Source organism: Carassius auratus, unplaced genomic scaffold (genome assembly GCF_003368295.1).
Source record: "Carassius auratus strain Wakin unplaced genomic scaffold, ASM336829v1 scaf_tig00216408, whole genome shotgun sequence".
Taxonomy (NCBI): domain Eukaryota; kingdom Metazoa; phylum Chordata; class Actinopteri; order Cypriniformes; family Cyprinidae; genus Carassius; species Carassius auratus.
Window position 1 is genome coordinate 1 of NW_020528555.1, and position 23911 is coordinate 23911.

General features: G+C 35.0%; 1 protein-coding gene across 1 annotated transcript; it reads left to right on the plus strand.

Annotated features, from left to right (window-relative positions):
• The first annotated feature begins 80 nt into the window (after positions 1 to 80).
• LOC113098061 (uncharacterized) lies at positions 81 to 16833 on the plus strand. The gene is made up of 2 exons (XM_026263039.1): positions 81 to 556; positions 16521 to 16833. Exons 1-2 carry the CDS (start codon positions 81 to 83, stop codon positions 16831 to 16833), a joined length of 789 nt encoding a protein of 262 aa, XP_026118824.1.
• The last annotated feature ends 7078 nt before the right edge of the window (positions 16834 to 23911 follow it).

Below are 23911 nucleotides of genomic sequence, written 5' to 3' on the forward strand. Positions count from 1 at the left end.
TGTATTTTTGTAACTATTAGAGATCTCTTCTCCCTATTTCCTCTCTTCACACAGAACAATGCTGAGAGTCTGGCCTCAAAATGTTGGAATTGGGCACTTGTTCGGTCAGCGCTCAGGCCCTCTCTGACCACAATGCCCTGGCAGTCCCGTCTTTCAGTCAGGGCATGTGTGGAGGGAGCCTGCCATCGCAAAGTTTCCTCCTCCAGCCTCAGGACCCAGAGAGCTGGCTCAAGCACCGGGGAACCCTGGAGGACGGCTCCCACCCCTGTACACTCCTGGAGCCCCAGAGCCTGGCTGACAGCTTCTTGTCCCATGCATGCAGTTTTGACACACTCTATGTCCCTCATGCCCATCCCATGGGTCTGGCACCATCCTCCCTGGATCTTGGAGGATCATGTGAGGGTGCGGCCTCATTATGTCTGGACCCCGTCGTGCCCGTCAGCCCGAATATCATTAAACGGCGCAGGGGGGGACTCATTGAACAACGGGACATCGTTAAAGCACACGAGGCACACAAGATCCAGAGCACCCCACAGGCCCGGCGCAAGGAATGGGAGTAAGTGGCATATGTATGCACACAGCATGCAATTTAATAAGCTCTTTGCAAACTTTGTATAAATGTATTTTTTGCCATGCTTTTATTCGTCAGACTACATAAAGGAATACTTCACCCAGAAATGAAAATTGCATCATTTACTCACCATCATGCCTATCAAGCCAGTTTGAATAATACATTTTAATAATGTTCTGGTTCACTTCCATTTTCATGAAGGGGTCTGAAGCTTTCAAGCTTCAAAAGGCTTCATGAAATTATCATAAAAGTAGTCTTCTGAAGTCAGACGATAGTTTTGAAAACGGACAGACTGAAATGTTGGTATTCTTCCACTTAGAAGTGTGTTCATGAGAGAAGTAGGAATGTCTTATTCACCAGCAAGGGGAATGGGGTCCTCCTCAGAAGAAATTGCGTTCTGGTCCCCTCTCCCTCATCAGTCCCTTGGAATCATCCTAACCTGTGAGGAATTGACAGTTGTTAAAAGAGGAGAAAAGTGGGCGGAAAATAAATATTTTTACAAACTATGAGCTTACTTGTTATAGCTGCATTATATAGTACATGTCATAATACTGGGAAATTATAGGTGTGTTGCATCAAGCAAGATTTTCAGTACAGTCTTTTGAGTGGAAGGACTATAGGAGCAGAAGAACAGAAAAGACTCTTTCTGTAAAGAAGTAACAGCTGCTATGGCTACTTTTCATTCCATAATAATCTGTGCATAGGAGATATTCTTAAAACAACTTTGCATTTGTGGTGTCATTCTTGCGCATAATTGCGCTTCTTTTTGCATTATGAGCCTTTTTTAAATAGTTGAGATGTTCATTGATGTACATTTTTAATAATTAATCACTTTATAGGGCTTCAGTTGGTGTTTTTAAGTGCATTGCCAAAATATTGAATAGAAATTTTAGAATGTTTAGATGTTAGAACTCATAATTAAAATTCAGAATTTTTTTTTTAAATGCACTAAAAAGTGATATAAAAATTTCATAAAATTGTTAACTCGACCACTTTATCATTTGTCAGCACATATTTATGTTGAGAATATTTTAATTAATCAATATTTGAATTAATTGCTAGTCACCGATCACAGAGTTTTACTTTGAGCTGTTGAGCAAGCCTTCTGAAATGATATTATGTAAAAATGCTTGCTTTCGATTTATAATTGTGCTGGATAAAGGAACAATGCCTTTTTGAAATAAAGTGCCAGTTTAAATTATCCTTTTGTTCTTTTAAATGATTTCTATTATATTATATGAAGAAGTGATATTACAAAGTGTTATATTTAGAGTGCAGAAAACAACAAGAAGCAGCCCAATCATTGCTGCAGCACTTGCACAAGTGTTAATGGCTAAAGAGAGTGTGGAAAGAGAAAGAGAGCCGTGTCCCACAGTGCTAGGTACTACTGAAATAATTACCTCTCATTTGGTTTTAAACACAGTATGAGTGCCTATAATGACCCTAACATCTCTGAGACACTCTCAAAGGCTCTAGTTATACTATAAATTCTGTCCTGGACTTGACAGTATATACTATATATATATTTTTATTCTATGTTTTTTTTTATATTAATACATATTCTAAATTCTATATTTTTTTTTTTTTTATTTTACTTCTATGTATTATTTACATTTGTTTCAATGGACATGTTGATAGTGTTTGTTCACTGAGAAAAAAATCCAGACTAAGGGCTGGATTGTAGTCAAAAGTGTGCCTTTTTAGAAGCTTAAATATGAACATGTTTGTATAAATATAATTTGGTCACAGAGTTATTTCTTCCATTGTCCATTCCGTTGTCTTCTATTTATAATTTCATACTTTTGATCACTTTATTGTTATTCTAAAATGTGGATATTGAGTAGGTGCTGAATGTCCAAACCTAGTATACATTTAAAGTGGGCATAGCAAGAATGACTCTGAGTTATGGTAGTAATGTCAAATATTTCTTTTTTTTATGGCAGACCTTATGCATGATATTGATAAGCTACATGATTTTATGTGTGTTGTGTTCTGTGTGTTCACCCGGTCGTGATAGTATTTCAGTGTGACCACAGAAAGGTTACATATGAGTCACAGCTCTCGTAAAACATAAGCCTTTGTCCTCCTTCAGCTCATACGTAAAGAGCCTGCGCTTTTTCCTGTCAGCAAACAACAATTTAATATCTCTGCTTTATACAGTTAAATGTTCTATCTTTTTTTCTCCAGACACTGGAAGGACACATGATAATTTTGTTCTTTTCAGTCTCAGCCCTCAGTATAAAGATGTTGAAAAGCACATTTCCCGGTGGTTTAGAAAACGGGCAGTTTTCCCACGTTATAGGTGCTGCTGTCTGTGAGTGTGGTGAAAATATATAGCACTGGCCGGATTTATGTTCTTTCATTTTCATTACACACTAATGCAAAGCAGTTAATGGAGAAATGGAAAGCACATAACATCTAGTCTGTGATCTTAGCCTGCTTTCTCTCTTATATTTGGTCCAAATTGTCAAGAGAGACATTAAAGGTGTACTAAAACCATGTTGCATGAGTGTTGTGTGTTTGTGTGTGTGTGTGTGTGTGTGTGTGTGTGAATGTGCTGTGTGACTGCGTGGGAGTCTCTGTTCTGTTGTTAAGTAACAGACACGAAAAAGACAAAGCCTGGGAAAAAAAATTGCTGTCACAAGTGCACAATATCATTTGTCATTTCGCACACATTCAGAGACAATGGCACTTCGCAGTATGTCTTGCGCTGGGCTATTATCGCCAATGTCTCTACAGATGCCTAATGGTTTGTTGATGCTCGCCTGGATTGTGTGATTAAGTACTGTCAGGATAACCCAGCACATGACTGTAGACAATAGTGGCAGTGCAGATAACACAGTTTTTCCATCTTTTTTTCATCTCCCATCTGACTTCACTGTATTTAAAGAGGCACAGTTCAAAGCATCTTCCTTGCAACCTCGTCGTTGATTGCGCCAAAATTAAAAATCTCAAAAAGTGGCTGGATTGGATCTCAAGCCACCCGTCCCAATTTCCCTCTTTTCAAGATCTAATTAAACCTCTCACTTTTCATGCAAGTGTATCAGAATGCAACATATATGCTTGATTACTAGAGTAATTGAAGCAGCATAATAATGTCAACATTTAATGACACTGTGTGGCTTATAAATACAGAGATTAATAATAATGATACTAATTATAATTCTAATTATATTTATTGTAATTGTTTTCTGAAGATAATATGCAGGTATTATTATTGGGAGTAATTATTATTATTATTATTATTAAATAAATGAAAATGCTTTGTTATTTTATTGTACATATATTTGTTTTGGTTGTTAATAGGCAATATTTACATGCCATCATGTAAAGTTCTGGAGAACAAACAAAATGCAAACAAAATGCTTTAGGTTTGTGTTATTATTGAGAGTCAGATTATCTGTATATATAGATTATCTGTATATATATATATATATATATATATATATATATATATAATATATATATATATATATATATATATTATATATATATATATATATATATATATATATATATATATATATATATATATATATATATACTTTTCATGAAGACATTATTTACTAAGTATTTTTCCTTATTGTCTGTAGGATTTACTTTTACTGTTGTTGGACATTTGGTGACCCAACTGCAGTCACAATCATTCATTTAAACACACAGATATGCTTGACAGATATGACATTTATGAAGATAACTCGAAGTTACACTCACAAACATTCATAAAACACACACACACACACATTGACTCTGTATTGCCGTTAGCCTGTGTGATCCTCCAGTAGGAGTTGGGGTCAATCATCCAGGTGGAAAACAGAGGTGGTGTTTTCTAGCATGGACCTGGGGTTGTGACGTGTTGGATGGAATGGCCTGTGGCGCTTCGCTGTCTACATCTTTTACCATCATTCCCTGTTCTGACCAAAAGCAGAAATGCATCAGATAGCTTGTGTAGACATTTCGATTTTGAGTCTCAGATGTCCACAACAATCATTGAAAGTGATGCATGATAAGAATTTGAGGTTTTTAAAAAATCTGAATTAGCAGTGATCAATGCAGTCAATGTATCAGGAATACCGGCAATGGTTGACTTTATTGTCATGACACCATGTGCAGCAGGTCAAAGTTGCACTTACTTTTCTATTCTTACGTTTTGAAACGTGTTTTGAAAAGTGACCTGAATTCAGAACAGTTTTTGTTGATTTTGATATACACTACTGTTCAAAAGGTCAGTAAGATAAAAACAAAAAAACAAACAAAAATAAATGAATACTTTATTTGTCAAGAATGCATTAAATTGCTTAGAAAGTTACAAAATTTAAATACATTTATGATGTTACAAAAATATGTTCTAATAATGTGTTTAAACCTCTATTCATCAATATTTTTAACTGTTATAATAAGAAATGTTTCTTGAGCAGCAAATCATTATATATATATATGTATATAGAGAGAGAGAGAGAGAGAGAGAATATCACAGTATTGCTGTTTTGACTGTATTTTTGATCAAATAAATTCAGCCTCGTGAATACTCTTTCAAAGACTTCAAAAAACATACCGACCCTCAACTTTTGAATGGTAGCGTATATACTGTATATATTTTTTGCTTGCTTCAAAATCATAAGAATCATAAGAGTATTATGCTAGAATGCTAATAACGATGAATTTGGTGAAAGTGTCATCTACTGGTCAATACTTTTAAGCAACTATTTATTATTTTCTCATTCATTTATTCCTTTTCGAAGTCCTGTGAGTCCAGACTTTACCGAACTGCATGACATTATCTTAAATGGCAAACTAAGACATTTCTGATCACACATGATCGCATATGCAGGGTGCCCAACTATTTAAAGAGCTATGGATGTTTATAATGAGAGGCATTTAGTGTTTTTTTCTTCCGGGGGACATTTAAGATACATTTGAAAGAATTTTCACCTTAAATTGTTCTGTTCACCCTATAAATGTTCCACCCTCAACAACCAGCAGAGTTTAAATGCCAGACTTGTTTGTCAAAGCTGAATAATTTATGTTGACATGTTGAAAAGGCCTATTCATCAGCCTGATCTGATGTGTTTGTCAGTCACAAAAGGAGGAGGGCCAGAAATGAAGAATGATGTGTTTGGATGCACATGAAAAGTCTCTTATTTAGTCAGTGTGCTCACAAACTTAGTATAATCAATAATGCTGAAAAAGCTTAACCATTTAATTTTAAAATAATTAAATAAGTTTAGTAATTAAAAAAAGTAATTATAGACTAAATGAGGTCCTTTTTTTCTTTCTTTTTTTTTTTTTTTTTTTTTTACACAATGCAAAAGTAAAAGAATTATAATAATCTGGGGTTGATGGCCTAGGACCAGAGCATGACATGTTGATGCATTACTTTTGAATGAGTTACTTTTAAATGTATTGATCAGTTAGATTTGTCTTCAGGCTGGAGAGAGGAGACAAATGGAAAAATTAGTAAAGATTTCTGTCAGAAAATGTAATTGATTGCTAAAGTAAATTATTTTACAAATAATGATTTAATCAATGCACACAAGACATGGTCTGGGATATACATGTAGCGTATCATAAAAATGTGTTTGGTAATACTTTATTTACCATTTATTTTATGGTATTACTAATTATTTCTTGAAGCTACTTTCAATTAAACTATTATGACTTCCGTAATTTTAGGAACAAGTGTTATTAAATAATTTCTTGCAACCGGTTGTAAATGTTGGTAATTTTTTTTTACCGGTTGTTTGCTAAAAATGTGTGCTTTTCACCACAGATAAATATCAGTGTTACTCAGATCTGCTTCGAAAAGATTATAAAGGCCAATATAGAGTCATGAGGTGTCTAGAACTGGTTTGAGAAATTGTTTCATTGTAGGGCTCATGTAAGCTCAAGAAAAACCAGGGCAAGCATACAGACTGACCTTCTGGATAGATAACCATTACACAGACAATTTCTCCTGTTTTCTGTCCAGACACCTTCAACATGCACCTCCCGCTGACCGTAAGATGAAGGCTGCACCTCTTAGCCTCAGAGAAAATTGATATTTCTTTTGTTGTTGAAGATGGTCTGCATTCGGTCTTTTTAGCAGTGCATTTTTGAGGGTCTAAATGTTTTTTTCTTCACATTTTGCTTGCAAATGTCTTGTTTTAGGTTGTGGTCAAAAGTTTTTTTTTACAGTTAAATTTTTTGCATATTTAACATTATATTTCTGCAGGACAGTGAATGAGATCAACCCATGTGTTTCAGCTGCGTTCTAGGTTATGTTGTAAGTAACACAGCTCGTGGGAAGGACTTTTGTGTTAAGAATAGACCTCACAAATCATTTTGTTTTTAATTTCTGTCTCTTTCCCCTTCTGTTTCTTTGAGATCATCGCCTCTATCAGCTTCCTGCAGTAATGTTGTTGTAGCTTTAATAGACCCAGTCTAAGAGAAACAGAACATGAAATATGTTCTCTCGCACTCCAGTCTGACTCTGTTATACACCAACACAGTCTTGTGTGTTTTTAATTATTTATGCCCCAGATGTATTGATTTTATGGAAGCTGCTGCTGGCAAAGTCATGAAATTACATGTTAGACACTTTGGTTAATATAAACACTTCGTTGGAGATTTGCAAGTTGGTCAGGTTTGCTAGTCAAAAAAATAAAAGGGGGATAAGCTGATTTGTTTTCTTTGATAATAACTAAAATAATTATAGAAATTAAAAAAATTTATTGTCACAGTGACATTTGACTGTCATTTTTCATCAGTGGGTGCTAATTATTTAGCGATCTCATTCTCTTGATTAATTAGTGATCTAGAATCTTAAGATATTTAATTAGAATAAAAGGATTCTCATAATAAAGGCAGGCTGAATCATTCATATCAGACCACATGAAACAGCCTATGAATTTATTATATTTTTTGCTTCTTCAGCCATTAGGGCATAATTTGCATTAACAAAAGCAGAATCCAAAAGGAGACTCCCACATAGTTCCTATAGTCCATTGGGCTGTCTTATTAATTTTCTTTCCCCATTAGCAAATTTCATAAACGAGATTGAAAGTTCCATTCACTCTTATTTTTCCATTATCTCCATTGATGTAGCCTACAAATGAATTCAAAAGGAGTTATTACACTGGTCTGTACAAAAAGATACAGACTTATAAAAACTTCATCATGTTTGTGACTGAACTGGGTGGTAAACTAGACTCATGTAGACTGTGTATCCTTTTAATAAACAATGTGATATTGATCTAGAACAGTTCTTAATTGGCGGGTTGCTAAAATGATGCTAAATGCAAATAATAACATGCAACGTACTAACCATATAATTGTGCATGTAGTTTGAATGGTAAAATAGATAGAAGGCTATATTTTTGACTTTCAGTGTTTAATTTTAAGCCATTTTTGTTACATTAAACATGTACAATCTGTAAAACCAATGTAAAATCTGCTTCCTTAAGACAAATCTGTTGAGAATCTAGTCTTCAAGGGCCCTTTGGTGCTTTTCAGCTTGTGACGAAGTACAAAGACAAGCGTGAAGCAATTATAGAGGGAGGTGGGTATAGTGGGGGTGGGAGCTTTCAGGAGCATCGTTCCATGCTCAAAACATAAAAGTGATGAGAAAACAGCAGGCCAGGTGAATGTCAGATCTTTCCTTTGCTGTGGAATCACTCACATACACGTTCACGTCACATTTAAATATCAAAGATGACAACGTGTTTGGAAACCCTCTGCATACCGGTGAAATTCTGTTTTGGGAGAGAATAACATTAACCCTATTTTGGTCTTATATGTTATTATGACAAAAAGATGCAGAGCTGTTCGTCATTGTGAACTAGGTCTTAATGTGTTTGACCTACCTGTTGTGCACCTGGTATAGTCTGAGAACTGTGTTTGGCTGGTGAAAGATTGTATGTGTGTGTGGTTGCTCGTTCTCCTTAGATGCTTCATCATTTTGCCAGCTCCTTACCTCTATTGAGGGGCCACGGGCCATAGGCTCATGTCTGATGATGAGTAATGTTGTTGGAAAACAGGATGATAGTGGAGACAGGCTAATAAGTGAATTTTGTGGGAAGCGTCTCACAACCTGCTTCCAGCATTATACAATCTGATCATGTCCCCCTTGTGGTGGCAAAATGATACTGGCATAGCATATATATATATATGAATATATGTTCCTGTGTGGTGTGTCTCTCCTATTGAAGTTTTTTTTCTTTTTTTTTTCTCAAACCCCTGTTGGCAAGAATACAAATGCAAAAAATGCTTTCAGAACCAAGGCTGCTGAAAAAGTGGGGTGGCATTTGCTGCTGGCTTCTGGTTAGTCCAGTAGACCTTATTCAGGGAAGCCCATATTAAATTTTTGACAGGAATGAAAATGGTCTGTGAGGGACAGACGTACAGTGCATTCTGTTGGATTGGACTGTTGTTAAACAGCATACCATTTTTTTTTAAGTATGTACCATTGTAAAAGACTGCAAGTTTCTTGTAGCCTCATTTTCATGTGTTAAATTCAATGTGGTGTTTAACCTGGACGAAAGTCTTTAGACTGAATAAAACCCTTGGTTAAAGGATTTCCATAAGTCAATGGCTACCCTCAACTGTTTGGTTACCAACAATCTTTAAAATATCTTCTTTTGTGCTCAACAGAGAAAGAAACTAATTCAGGTTTGGTTACAATTTAAAATGAGTAAATAATGACATGAACTTTACCTTTAAGAGTACACTTAGTTCATCTCTCCTTTGGGAAATTAGACCAATACATAAATAAATAATAGCAGAAAGACAATTTTAGATGCCTGAAACTGTATTTGTGACATTTGACCTTTAACATTGATTGTTTACCAAACTTGCATGCCACTTTTTGCATGCAATGTCAATTACATTGTCATAATCAAAAATATCTCTTTGAGCACAAGGAGTGATGCTTCACTTTCAGATACTGACCATAACTGAACCCTGCTCCAAACCAACACAGACAAGACACACAGACAAATACTTACATCTCACATACACAACGCCACCATCTTCCCTCCACCTCATCTTCAGCCCCATCTGTCCCTACTCTGAATCTCTAATGTGCTTGTCTGTGCCAGCGGGGTTGAGAGCCAGGCATGCCATCCATCCTCCCCTGCCATATGGGTTATAAACCTCCAGCAAACTCTGCCAGGACTGTCTCCTGAGGGAAGCTTTTGAATCGCCACTGTACTGGAAGTGTAATTTACCATGCTGCTCTGATCTCTTCTCCAAATGCCTGTATGAATAAAAACATCCATTTACTTCATTTCAATATTCAAGAGCAGCAAAATATACTTTATAGTGATGGATTATTTAATATAAAAAACAGGAAAACTGCTATGGCATTGATCAGAAAGTCTGATGCACTTATTAGAGCTTGTTAGAATTGCAGATTTTTGCTAGCTGTTTAATTTTTCAACACAAGGTTTCATACAGTCCTGTTTGTGTGCAGCCAGCAGTTATTAATAATCCTCATTCATTCATGTCTATATGATGCTAAGTTTCTTTCAAATTGACCAATCTTCGCATCATCCAAATATTTATTTATTTATTACTTTGCTTTTTAGACAGGCTAGAGCAGATTTTATTCTGAATGATCATTGTCATATACTGCAATATGTATGAAACATCACTCTCCAATGTTCAATCATTTTATTTCTGACCCATTTGATTATTATTATGATTTTTTTTTTTTTTTTTTTTTTTTTTACATGGAACAGGTAATTTTGTTGAATTTCCAAATTGTTCTTTTTTGGTTCTGTGACAGTCAATAAAGCTGAAATAAAATGAAATATAAATATTAGATATAAAACGTACACTTAATGTAAATATAAATAAGCAACGTTGAAAATAAATATTTAATTTTTTTTAAGTAAAGTACTACAATTACTAAAACTGAAATTAATGCTAAATTTGAAATATTGTGTTATGTATAATAATGTGTGTGTGTGTGTGTGTATAATATATATATATATATATATATATACACACACACACATACACACACAAGCAAAAAAAAAAACGAACGTAGTAAAAAGTAAAAAAAATTAAATTCAAAATTATGAAGATAAAGCTAATTTAATAACATTAATAAATGCTAGAATATTTTCTAAATAACAATACTAAAATAACTGTTATTCTCACTGGGATTTCCTTTTACGTTGTTGTTTCAAGCTGCTACCACTAGATAGGAGCTAGGTGTCTGTATACTACAGCCCTAATAGACATTAACACTTCACACGCACTACAAGAGTAACAGGTGTCTCTGAGCTTGGATTTGCTATTCTTATCTTCTACCCGATGTGTTTGTAAATTCACATTGCAAGAAAAAAGCAGTTTTGGTTGTAATCAGCCCTTCAAATGATATATGTTTGAGGATGATGTAGTGTAATCACGTACAATAATTTAATATCCTGCATCATGTTGTTGTTCGTAGACTTCCTGTTGCCCCATGTAATTACATTTCTGAACCACTGCATGGGAAGGTAGAAACAAGTCCTGAGTTTCAGCCTCAGATATCTCACAAAAACAAAAACTCAATTATATGTTTTTGCTGATTTTTCTGCTGTCTGCTAACTGACAATCGGTTGTCGTACACTACAATAAAACAGAGATTATTTTCTGAATATGCAATTTATATAAGCTTTATGGTTCAGCCCAGTCGGTTGAGATGAAGAGAAGACGAGGCTGTTGCTAGGTAACAGAGCACAGAAAACACAAGCCAAATCGTTTGAATTAGGGCTTGGTTGAGGTACTGCACAGATCCCATAGATGGGCTTTATTTAGTCTATGTGAGTTGTGATCAAGTGCTCTTGTCTGGCCTTGTGTTGCTAATGCTTTTGTGGTGACACTTCTAAGGTGATCATTTCAAATGCTACCCAGGCTCATTATGCATGAAACAGAATGTCAGAAAATGTGTCGCTATCACTAGCATGTGTTTTTTCCTGTTCTAACTGTATTTCTCCAATTTAAATGACATTTTGGAAGATGTGTTACAGATACCTGATCAATTTTAGTAAAATAAAAATAATAAAAATATGGAGGTTTTTTTGAAGAGCTAATTTTTGAAATGTATTGTTGATAAAAAAGCCGAAAGATATTTTTAAATCCATAAAACACGTAGTGTTGCAATAAAAATGATAAGAAAGCTTCTGCTTAGTGGCACTCAGTTTGTGTTTCTCATTTTACAGCCTCTCATTTAAAATTCCAATTGAGCTGAACTAAACAGAAGGCAATTTGTCATTGAAGACAAATATATATAATAGATTAACTATTAATGTGTTTATGGTCTATTTAAGAAAAATGAAAACTCTTTAAGGAATACACCCCAAATCCAAGATGTGGGTGCGTTTGTTCATTAGAACAGATTTGGAGAAATGTAGTGTTACTTCAATATAGATTCTCCGCAGTGAATGCGTGCTGTCAGAATGAGAGTCCAAACACATCACAATAATCCACGATTCCAGTCAATCGATTAACATCTTGGGAAGTGAAAAGTGAAAAATATCAGTAAGATGTTTTTAACTTCAAACCATTGCACTTCTTCTATACATAATATTGCTTGATAATGTCAGAGTGATTCTTCCACCGTTCATATGGATTATTGCCATAATAAGTACAGACATTCAGACTGAATTGTGTTGCTTACTTGTGGGATAGTAATTAGTAAACTATACCTGTAAGAATTTGTGTTTTGTCTGGAAGATGATTCACAATCTAGGTATATTGTCATTGGGTGGTATATTTCAGTTGAAAGTTGCATTGTGAGTGAGCATGTAAATCCTGCTGGACGTTTGGATTGTCTATAGCATTTATACAGTGTGTCTCTGAATGTGACAGGGGGTGTACAAATAAGACCACAGTTGTGAAAGTTTCTTTTTGTTGAATGAACATTGTGAAGCCAAAAAACGAGAGGAAAAAAATAGAAATTTAATAGTGTACAGTCACCATGGAGACTACTATTAGGATGACAAGGACACTGCATTATATGGGAGCCGAGATGTCTCGTTGGTTCATGCCCCTTGGTTAGCTTTTAATTGGTTGGGGAAAAAATACAAAACTTGAACAGAGAGACCAGGGTTTGCTGATTTACCTTGGACAGAGGTGCTACTAGAACGGTCAAATTAATTGTGTTTTCTCTGATCAAACACAGACCCATTGGACAGAAGTAGGAGGAGGGAGAGAGAAAGACAAACACAGAAAAAGATGATTACCAGTCTAGACATTACATATTATAAATTATTTATTTCTTGATCAAGTTTATGAAATGAAATGGCTTGCAAAAGGCTTTTTCTTGTATCACCCTGTCTTTGGAAAAACAGTCAAGTCAAATCTGTTTAGTTGTTTATAATGTCTACAGCTATATCTCGACTCATTTTACTCATAAGGCTTCACTATGTAGTGAATATTGAATGAGTAAGCAAGCAAGAGGTTTCAAACACAGTATGATAAAAATATATTTTTTAAAGACACAGTGAGAGGCAAAGTCTCTTGGCAACTTACGGAGCTTAAGTCAAAAGAAAAAATTAAATAAAACAGTATTAATACAAATTAATACAATAAATAAAACAATACAAATACATTTAAGCTATATACATTATGTGTGAATTTATTTATATAAGTATTATTTTAGTAACATTGAGGTGTTATTTTTGTTTTGTTATTATTTAGATTTAGATTCTATTTTAGATTTTCAGCGCTCATGTTAATTTTTTTACAGTTTTAGTAATTTTGTTGTTTTGTCATTTTTATTAGTTTTTGTTTTTAAATGTCTATATAATTTTTATTCATTTTTATCTCAGTTTTATTTATTGTAGTTAATCAAGTTAAACTAAATGAAAATGTGAAATTATCTAATTAGAGTTTGAATTTAACTGGTTGCTAAAATACATGTAATGGTGTGATTTCTATATGCATAAAAACATAGCACAAACAAGTTCCATCATATTAAACTTTATATATATATATATATATATATATATATATATATATATATATATATATATATATATATATATATATATATATATAAATGAAATATGTTTATTATGTCTGCCATATAGATTTATTTATTTATTTTAACTGAGCTCTGTGCAATGCATTCTGGGACTGCAGTCTCTGTGAACAATGTATTTGATGCTTGTCTTAAAATATTTATCTTAAGAGGTAATGTAATTAAGAAGCATGTGTAAAAGCTGAGAATGCAGCTATGGTGACTATGACTAGGTTTTGGATCTTAGCAACAGTTCCTCTGTTAGCACAGTCAGGCCGACTGCTGCTCTGACCACTCCCATGCTTTCCATAAGGCTTATTCAACAGAATATAATGAAAACGTGTTGACATCTGATGAATGCATATGCTACAGTACTTCCTCCCTGGTTCTTTCTTTCTACAATTTCATACCTCTCTCTCTCTGACACACTTTCTCTCATCCTGTCACCCTTGCACACAGACACACATACACACACATACACTCTTTTTTTTCCAACGCCTGCATGGAGAACAACTGTACTTTAGCATTCTGTGAGTAATTGGCCATTGAGGGTGGACACTGGCAGCTTAGTGTGTGTGTGTTTGCTGTTTTATTTATAGTAGACCTCAATATAGGGCATCTACTTAAGTGTACTACTTCACCTACTCATCTCAGCTGATATAAGTGTACACTACCCAGATGTACTGTATCTGTAATTGTAGCAGAAATCACAGTATTCCACACAGACAACCCTAAAGGCTATTGAAGATCATTAGAGTCATCAAACTGTGTTTTAACATTCCCCCCTTCTGCTCATCATCCGTGCTTCCTAAATCATTTGTTTCTATTCACTTTTGAGGGAGGGGGAGGAGAAATGTATTTCATTCATCTTTCTGTGCTGTTTTGCGATAATAACCTCAATCTGCCAATGATCTACTGGACTGTTGCAATTTCTATCAAAATTTTTATTAGCCGCATCTGTTTTTCCCCCTTTCTCTGGGTGAGATCTCTCATTTTGCAGTTGACTATTATTAGCAGGTCCTTTCGGGCCCTTAAACTGTTCTGCTCATTAATTTTAAGCAGATTAAGTGACGTCATGGAATGCCTCACTGTCTGCCTTACAATTGTTGTCTGTGGTTATTCGCAGTAAGTTTAGTTTATTACTTGTTTCTTCAATTTTCTGTGCAGTTCTCTATTTTTCTGTGGTGAGGTAGATTCTTAAAATTAGAATTATTTATTTCTTTCTTCTTTTTCTCCTTTTTTTAATAGCCCAATTGGGAAAGGAAATGGTAATAACCTTTATGGTCATTTTATTGCCTCTTCATCGAACTGTAAAATTCAGCTGTATCTTTAACAGAGTATTATTTTGATGGCCCAATATGGGGAAAAAGAGATGTTAAATGTTAAAATATCTTCTATGGGTAACTTACAGAAACACTAGTATGACAACAAGTTACAGAAACTTGGACATTATACATTGTTCACAAATAATGATGTGCCATGTTTCAGGAGAGTACAAGGCTTAGTTCGGGGTGCTTTAAAGACGAATGCACACTACGTTACACCTGCAAATATCTTTGAACTCTGGCAACATTGTTCCAACATCGTCTTGTTTATTTGTGACCGTTTGTGATTTTACCAGGCCAACAAGTACATTCTCTAGCAGCAAGCATGCCAGTAGATTTGCACAGGCATCAGAAGAGTGCGTTTTAAACACCAATTATTTCTGAGCTCAGAGTCAACTGAAAAAGCTCAGCTGCTCCCAGAATAGAGATGCTTACACTTTGTGCAGATGTCTGTTATAAGTAAAAATGTTGTTACAATGCTTGAAATTGATATTCCTCAAACAATCTGTTTTTTTTTTATTTTTTTTTATTTTTATTTGAAGTTGTATATAAACTTCACACCGAACCATTCTGGACGGGACTTTTATTAACAATTTATTGAAGAAGCGAGGTTGAAAAATAAAAGGGCTTAGTGACGTCAGCGGGAAAATAACTTGTTTCAAGACTTTTTTTCATTCTTTTTTTTATGACGTTTTAATTTCTTTCTATTTTGCACCAGCGCGAACCGACGACTAGTTCATGCAGGCCTTTGTAAAGAAAATAAATTCTCAAGGTAACTTATGTGCTTTCTGAGAGGTAATACATGAAAGAAAGTGTATGTAAAAATGAGAGGAAAATGCTTTCACTCGCTTTTAATCGCTCGTTGATTGACAAAATGTACCTTAATATTGGCGCTATTGTAAACTAGTGTTGAAGAAAACCAAAGTAACTTATTCAAATCGTATTTGCATGTCTATAGAGGTTTTTGTCTAGCTTTTAGATTAATTTGCGCACTGGGTGTCGGTTGGAAAGGCAGCACGCGCTCAGACATTCGCGCTGTGTGAGGGGTGGCCAGGCGCGCGTGCCAACCTTAAACAAACCACATCCGCGCTTCACAGCTCACACAGTGAAGATGGAGCTTGTTGAACACTGTCGCTGACTCGTGGAAAGACTAAAAAAGACACACAAAACATTTAAAATAAGTAAGTGAGATGGAAGAGTGACAAAGGAGGTAAAAACAGAACCGGTGAGATTAAAAAAAACGATGGCTTTTTAGTTTTACCACGGTGTTCTGAAAATGGAAGCTCATTTCTACGGTTCCTCAGAAAAGAGTTTGATCTATTCCTGCTGAAAAGAACCTCTTCATGGGATGTACGACTGGATATTTGGATTATAAACGGTTTTATTCCCCATTTTACTTTCAGGTAATGTTAACTTTTGGTGTTTTGGCGTTTGTAGGGATATCTGTTGGGAGTAAGCTACGTGTTGCGCGTGACTGGAGGATTTAACGACCGTTTAATAACGCGTCGTTTGTCATAGCAGGGAAAAACTCTTGCAGTTTGGATGATTATTTGCAGTTCAATGTGTGGAAGTAAACCTCGTTTTTTTGCACCTGTTTATAAAGGGGCTTAGATTTCTCTGTTTTTGCTCCACACAGAATGGCTCGCTTTGGAGAAGACGTTCCCGGGGATGGGGGATCGGTGCGCAGTCGGAACCGGGATGCACCGGCAGTATCCACAGGTGCAGTTTCACCAGCCTTCAAACAGACCAAAGCGCAACGAGCCCGAACCATGGCCTTATACAACCCCATCCCGGTCCGACAGAACTGCTTTACCGTCAACAGATCGCTCTTCATCTTTGGAGAGGACAACATCGTTAGGAAGTATGCTAAAAAGATCATAGAATGGCCATATCCTTTTGTCAAAACGGTACAACACGCCCTGCCCCCTAAAAAACACGCTGGGTGTTGACAGCACATGCAAATGTGTTGTCAACACGTATTTACATAAGCACATGCAGCTCCTATGTTCATTTATGCTGATTTGAAACTCAAAATTGCTTACACAAAATCAAACTTAGAGGTTACATTTGTTACAGTCCCCTCAAAATCTCTACCTTAATTTGAGTTCAACAGTTTTTGTTATAGTGTTATAATACTTTAAGAATCACAAAAAAGACTATTAATTAATTTTTGTTTATGTTTATCATACAACAGGTGTGGTCAAGTCTTTTTCTTTTGTAAGAATTGCATGTTCATAAAATTCATAATTCATAAAATGTTTTTATAAACAAAATGACACAGGTCTATAAGTTTCAGAAATACGTATTCAAAATGCAATTCATACAAATAATGACTCTTTGAATATTTTAGTTTGAATATATATAGAATATAATAGTTTGATATTTTTGTGTAGCTTATTAAAGTCAGAAATATATAACAGTATTGCATAAAGTAAGTGAAAAAGAAAAACAAAGCAGTTTTTTGTTGTTTAAAAATATTATTGACAATATAAAGATGCGATTTCTGCCAGTCATTGAAACTTTTTTGCATACTCACATGCCTTCAGCATCACTAGACTAGTTTTTAGTCATTAAATTGAATTTTTTGTAGATAATTGTAATAATAATAAAAAGAATATATAGTTTTTTTTCAATACAAATATTACATTTCTAAGAATTTGAAGCATGATTTTATTTGATAAATTTTTCGTCATCTCTGATCTTTCTCACTGACTCACTAACAGTGATTTGCATTTGCAAGATCTGCTTACAGGCTTGTGCGAGAGATTGTAGCCTACTCATTAAGCTGGTAATGACACAAAAGTTAAAATGTATGTATTCTCTTTGTAAATGCATGGAATATTTCAAAATACACTTCCTGGTGTTATGCAATGCATCATTCATTGAACTGATTTGCTTTCAGGACCATGGACAGAGACAGTGAATGTTCCACTATGTTTCAAACTCAGAAAAAGTAATATATCAGAGTCAGGGCTTTATAATTCAGTGTTAAGAAAAAATTTAACATTCCAAATTCTAATCTGTGAGTTAGTGTCTTTTATTGATTATGCAGTTTATGTTTTGCTGTGAGCTCTATTTGTAAGTAATGCCCTGTTAAGATGGTTCCTAATGATGAAGAGACATAAACAATCGTTGATGATTTTATCAGGAGTAGGAGGAGAGATCTACCACATAACCCCTAAAGGAGGTGTTTGGATGCATGTCATTGATTACAGACTTCAAAGTGCATATTGTGATTAAAAAAAAGCCTTCTTTATGATGCAAATAAGATGAGTCAGTGACAGGAGATGATAAGCCCATCAACCATGGTTGTCACAGGTGCGCACTACTGGAAAAATTGTTGGGTTTTCATTTGCCCTTTTTTTAATGTCATAGAAGACTGTCCAGACATGACTGTGTGGCTTAGCATTTACTTAAATCAGGCAGAGCTCAATGACTAACTGTAAAGAATCAGTAAACGCCTTGCTGTCATCCAGTTTTTACAGAGTTTGCTGGTTTAAAGCCTTTGTGTTTGGGTTTTAAAGTCATTTTAGGGAATAGTAAGAGTGTTTTTTGACAGCCACTGTCAGGTGGAGCACAGTATATACTTATGTAGACATTATAGGATTTCTGTTGGCTCTTAAAAACTCTTAATTAGCCCTTCATCAGAAGGTACAATAAAAGTTATTCCCATATTCTAGTGAAGAAAATGGGCTGTAAAATTCATTCAACTTTGCTAAAACTTCAACACCCATAATGCAAACTTTTTTGTGCCACCCATCTGTTGACCCATCCCCCAGTTGTCTGTGGGCAGGAATACAAAAATGTTCTCTAGTTTTAACAAGAGCTCTGAGCTGTCAAAAGTTTGTTGGGTTTTTTTGTCACTGGTAGACTTTTGGTGACAAATAGATGAGGGATGAGATTTGGATGCATGTAACATGGAGAAATAGTACACACATTGTTAATTTACAAATACTTCTGACATAGCAAATATACAAAGCTGGCTGAAAATTAGCCAACTTACCCTTTTAACAGACAAAAATATAGCATTATTATTATTTGTTTGTTTATGTTTTAAAAAGGTCTCTTTTAGTGACATTTGATGTTAAATTTGAAATTTCCTCACGTCTAAAAACAAATTCGTAAATGCCAAAAGAGTAGCATGCTAAAAAAAAAACATCTCACTATGCAGGCGAGAGCTTTAAAGTGTGAACCAATCTGTGCTTTACACAGAGGTGTGATTTCCGAAAGAAGAGAGATGATAACATGTCACTGTACAGTATGTCTTCCCCTGCTTTCAGCTGACTCTAATTCTAGCCTTGTGTTGAATGTCATTCCTCTTGTTTTGAGTTTCACGAAGAAGGGATGAAATTAGAGGGGGCACATGCTGCAATCGTGTGAGAAAAGGGTTTTGTTGTTTATTGATGCCTGTTTTAAGTCAGTAACATGCTTAATGATAAAAGCTATTCAGCAATCTAATTGATGTAAAAAGGAGAGCGAATGAGGCTAGTGATATCATGGAAATGTGCTTGTCTGCTTTGATTGATACGTCTTTGTGTTTTTCCTTTTTTTATTTATGACTGTGTGTGTGTGCCTGCATGGTAAATTAAATTATAGAATCTATCTGGTCTTGGTTCTCTTGCTTACCTAATGGCTCACTTGCGACATAATGCAAGTGTCAGTGTCTGCCGATCACTTGAGGCAGATTTTAAGAATATGGTCACACATCTCTCGCTCTTAGAACGAGAGCTTCAGGGACTGAAAGAGACGGAAGCTCTGCTAATGGTACTGTAATGAACTTGGCATTGCCCCAAAATAAATGCAAGAGTCTGTTCCTCAGAGAAAAGGAGCAAACTACATCGCTATGGGAGTTCATATTCAAGTGTATTACAAGAAAAGATCAACAGCGTAATCAATATATGTTGTAGACTCATTATGTTTTGGATTTGGAGACATTAATAGCCAATAATGGTAACAAGTTGCCAGTTTTTTAAATCACTTTAGAGCTGTTCACACTCGAGTGAAGAATAGCTTATAAGAGTTGCCTACAGAGAGGACATTTTAAAAGCATAATAACCATGGCACTGAGTCAAAATCTGTTCTAAAAGGTAGGCGTCTTAATTATGCTACCTCTTAAGGGACCTTGTTTTGATCAGGGTGTCTAAGGATATCCTTTGCATATATCCTTCACTTACAAGGCAATCCCATAATGCATTATAAGAAACTTTGTAAGGTGAGACAAATGTTGTTTATAAATACATTTAACTCAGTGCTGAAAGAATAAATAAAAAATTATTTTGTTACCCAATGTTTTTTTTTTTTTTTTGTTAACAAACCGAAACATGCAGTATAGAATTATCAAATCAAATTAGAGTGTAAAAAAAACTAAAACAAATATTGAATTAGTTCAAATAAAATAAAAGGTATATTTGGTCCTGTTTTCCTCATTTGGTCCTTCCTGTTCCGGTCCCTGTTATATGAATTTGGTTCCAGTTGTGTTTTTGTTGATAATTTGTTAGTTTGTTCCCAGGTGTGTCTAGTCTTCCCATTGTTATGTTCTGTGTATAAATAGTGTTCCCTGTTTTGAGTTTGCTGTCAGCTGTTAAATGTCGTAAAGGTTAGATGTCATGAATGATGAATGTTAAATGTCGTAAAGTTCCTGTGTATATCCATTTATGATTTAAAGTCTATTTCTGAAGAATTCTCCTGCGTCTCCTCACTCCTTCCCGAGTGAACCGTGACATAGAGAAGAAAAGCATATTTAAAGCTTATTAGAGTATTGCACAATCAGTTTAGCAGCATACTCTATTGAAATTTATATATTTCAGTAAAGAGAGTTCTGTTGAATTAAAATTAATTATCTTACATGTGTATTTTTATAATTAGACTTTGCACTATAAGATCAGAAACATGTTGTTGCCTAACTCTGAGATCAGTTGTATAGTAAGTCAAGTGTCTTTGTGTGGCGTGCATAGATGTTGCCTATTTACTGTAAGTGTTCAAAATCACTCACTTAAGAAGTTTCATAATGTTTAGGATACAGATGATAATGTTATACTGGATTTCCATTTGTTTGGGAACCACACCAAGACTCTCCCATGCAGATATTATAAACCAATTAATTTTTATTTTGGTTAGTTTTTAACAAAAAGTTACTTGTTAGAATTAAAAAATAATTAAGTTATTTTATAATGAGCGTACATTGAAACCTTTGAAATTAATTATAAATCAGCTACAAATCACTCACTGTTTAGGATGCTGTCTAATAGAAGGTAGCTGCATATGTAGACAGTTCACTCGTTTTTGGAAAAAAACCTTTTGTTTAAACGTTTCTGAATGTGTTTACTGGTGCATGATTTTGTTTGAAATACATGTAATGCAACATGTATTTTGAAATACAATGTAATGTACATGAATGTATGAATGGGACTGCAAAGCTTAATGTTCGTATGTGTAACCCACATACTGTATGCATTTCTGTTACAAGCATCCATAATGGATGGTTCTTTATGCATCAGTTGGATCAGATTGTGGCAAACAAGGAAAAGTATTTTCCCCTGTCATGTCTCATAGTTATAATGTGGCCAATGTAGGGAACAGCTGTTGAATAAGACTTTTCTAGGTATATTTTAGTTGTCAAACAAAGACATTATGACCTTCTCAAGGGCAAACTAACTCCCATGTTAGTCTGTCAAGCCCTTTCTGAGTGTTGTGGTTTCCACAAGGTTACATCGATCTCTTATTTGATGTTTCCTCCTCTGAAAAAAAAGCATTAGCTCTGACAAAAAGAAAGTCAAACATACTTTAAAAAAGCACATCTTGCTCCAATAGATGTTTGTCTTCCACATAGTGTTCATTTATATGGGAGGAACAGTCAGCATTTGCATGTTGTAGTATTGGATGCTGCCCAATTTTGTTAATCTTGTTTATTTCTAATACTGAACAACTTTTTTAATTTTACTAATGTGATACATCTTGGGATATTATCAGAACAGCAAGTTTTAATTGTAGACTCTTAAAACATTTCTGAAATGAATGGCTTTTTAAAATAGATTTTTTATTACATTTATTTATTTATCCTTTTTTTCTCCAGTGGATACATTGTGTCTTAACCAGGTGCGACACGGCAAGTTTCCATCAACAAGTGATTTGTCTGTCGTCCGCACCGAAAGCAAAGATACTGCAGAAGGTGATGTTAACAACCAATCAGAAGATATTTAATGTTTAATTTACAATTATGTGGAGATTTTAGACCAGTGAAATAAAATTCATGTTCTGGTTCAATATGGACTATTATTAGAAAAAAAAAAGATATTTTAATCAGATGTTTTACATTTAATAAAATAAATATAGTTTTTAAAATTACATTTTGAATTGTATTTGACTATTGTAAATTAAATCATAATAGATAGTGAATTGGTAAAACATAAGACATACCTCTTCTCATATGTACAGTACACACAAACATGCACACACACACAGAAGCCTGTGGCATAACCAAAGGTCACAACGGTTTGCAAAACAGCATGTTCACGAGCCCTATGTGGTGCAGCATTGACATTCTGTGTGTGAGAGTGGTAATTTAGGAAGGCTTTGTTTTAAGTGCCGCTCGACATGTGATTTGAGCTCAGGCTGATGTAGTGCTGGGAGGAAGGACAGAAATGTGTCTGGGAAGACATGCAGTCATTTGGTGGATTGGAAACTTAAAGATGGAGTCATTAGGGAAGAACATGTTTGTTAGGGGGTGTGTGTAGGCAGTGAATGTCGAGGAAGGGTGGTAGCATGTGCTGTTGCCTCTTAGTGACGCACATGGGAAGGAGATCATCAGGTGATGTGATTATCTGGCATCTCAGTTCCTGAAGTGGGCTGGTTTGACTGTGGGTTCAGGTGGACAGGTCAGTTGTGGTGGGTCGATGGCATCTGTGGGAAGGATTGGGACTTAATGAAGTGAGTGGGGAGCTGTGCTGCTCTGCCGGTGGGGAAGCCACAGCTGTTCGCCCCTTTGATCCCCACTGTGTCTCTGAGGGAGGAAGTACCCCACCGTGCACCATGCTTACTCAATAATTGATCCTGTCAATTGGCCCTATGCCTCCCTCCAGTAAATAGGAGATGGAAAGACAGAGGATGTGATGGGGGTTTGGATCGGGTTTGGAAAACCGCCTGAGGTATGAGAGTTTTAAAGTTAAATCAAATGAACCCTATTTGCTTTCCTAAATCATGTTCCTAGTCTTATTTTTGTAAGCAAAGAAAGTTTGCATTTTGCTTATTATTTTAAAGAAAGAATGTTTGCAAAATGCTTCTTGGCCAACAAATCAGCATATTGAAATGATTTCCAAAGTTCATGTGACACTGAAGGTTAGAGTAATTGTTTCTAAAGAATCAGTTTTGCCATCACAGGAATAAATAGCATTTTTAAATATTAAACTTCATATCACACATGCTATATGCTATATTTTAAATTGTAATAAATAAATATTACAAAAAAAAAAAAACATTGAAAAATGTAAAGCAGGATTTGAAGTCAATGAGATTTTACTTTGGGCTTCTTGGTATGATGATGCAGAAATAGAAACTAAACAAACTGTTTTTGTCAGTTGCTTGACACAGCTAGTTTGGATACAATGTTTTTATTGATTATGGCTTTATCGCGTCGTAATGTTTGTGATGTTATGAATATAATAATTCTATGTCTCTCACTCTCTATTTCCATGCATTTATTCTTGTCACTGCATCCCTCTTAATCACTTTGTGTCGCTCATGCTTCAAGCTTTCATTGGATTGAAATGCAATTCATTCTTTTAGCAAATTGAAAAGCACTTTGAACTGTATCACGTACCATTACCACTGCTTGCTTGTTATTTTTAAATATATTCCAGTAAAATGTAGCAATACAGTAAGAGAGTTTGGAAGAGAAAGAGTTTTCTGATAAAGTCACTAAAGTGAATGGCATACCTGTGTGTTTCTGTGGCTGGGCTATTCAGTATCGTCCAGCTTCCTGAACTTATTAAGAGCAGATCTGAAGAAATATTGAGTATTGTGGTTGATACA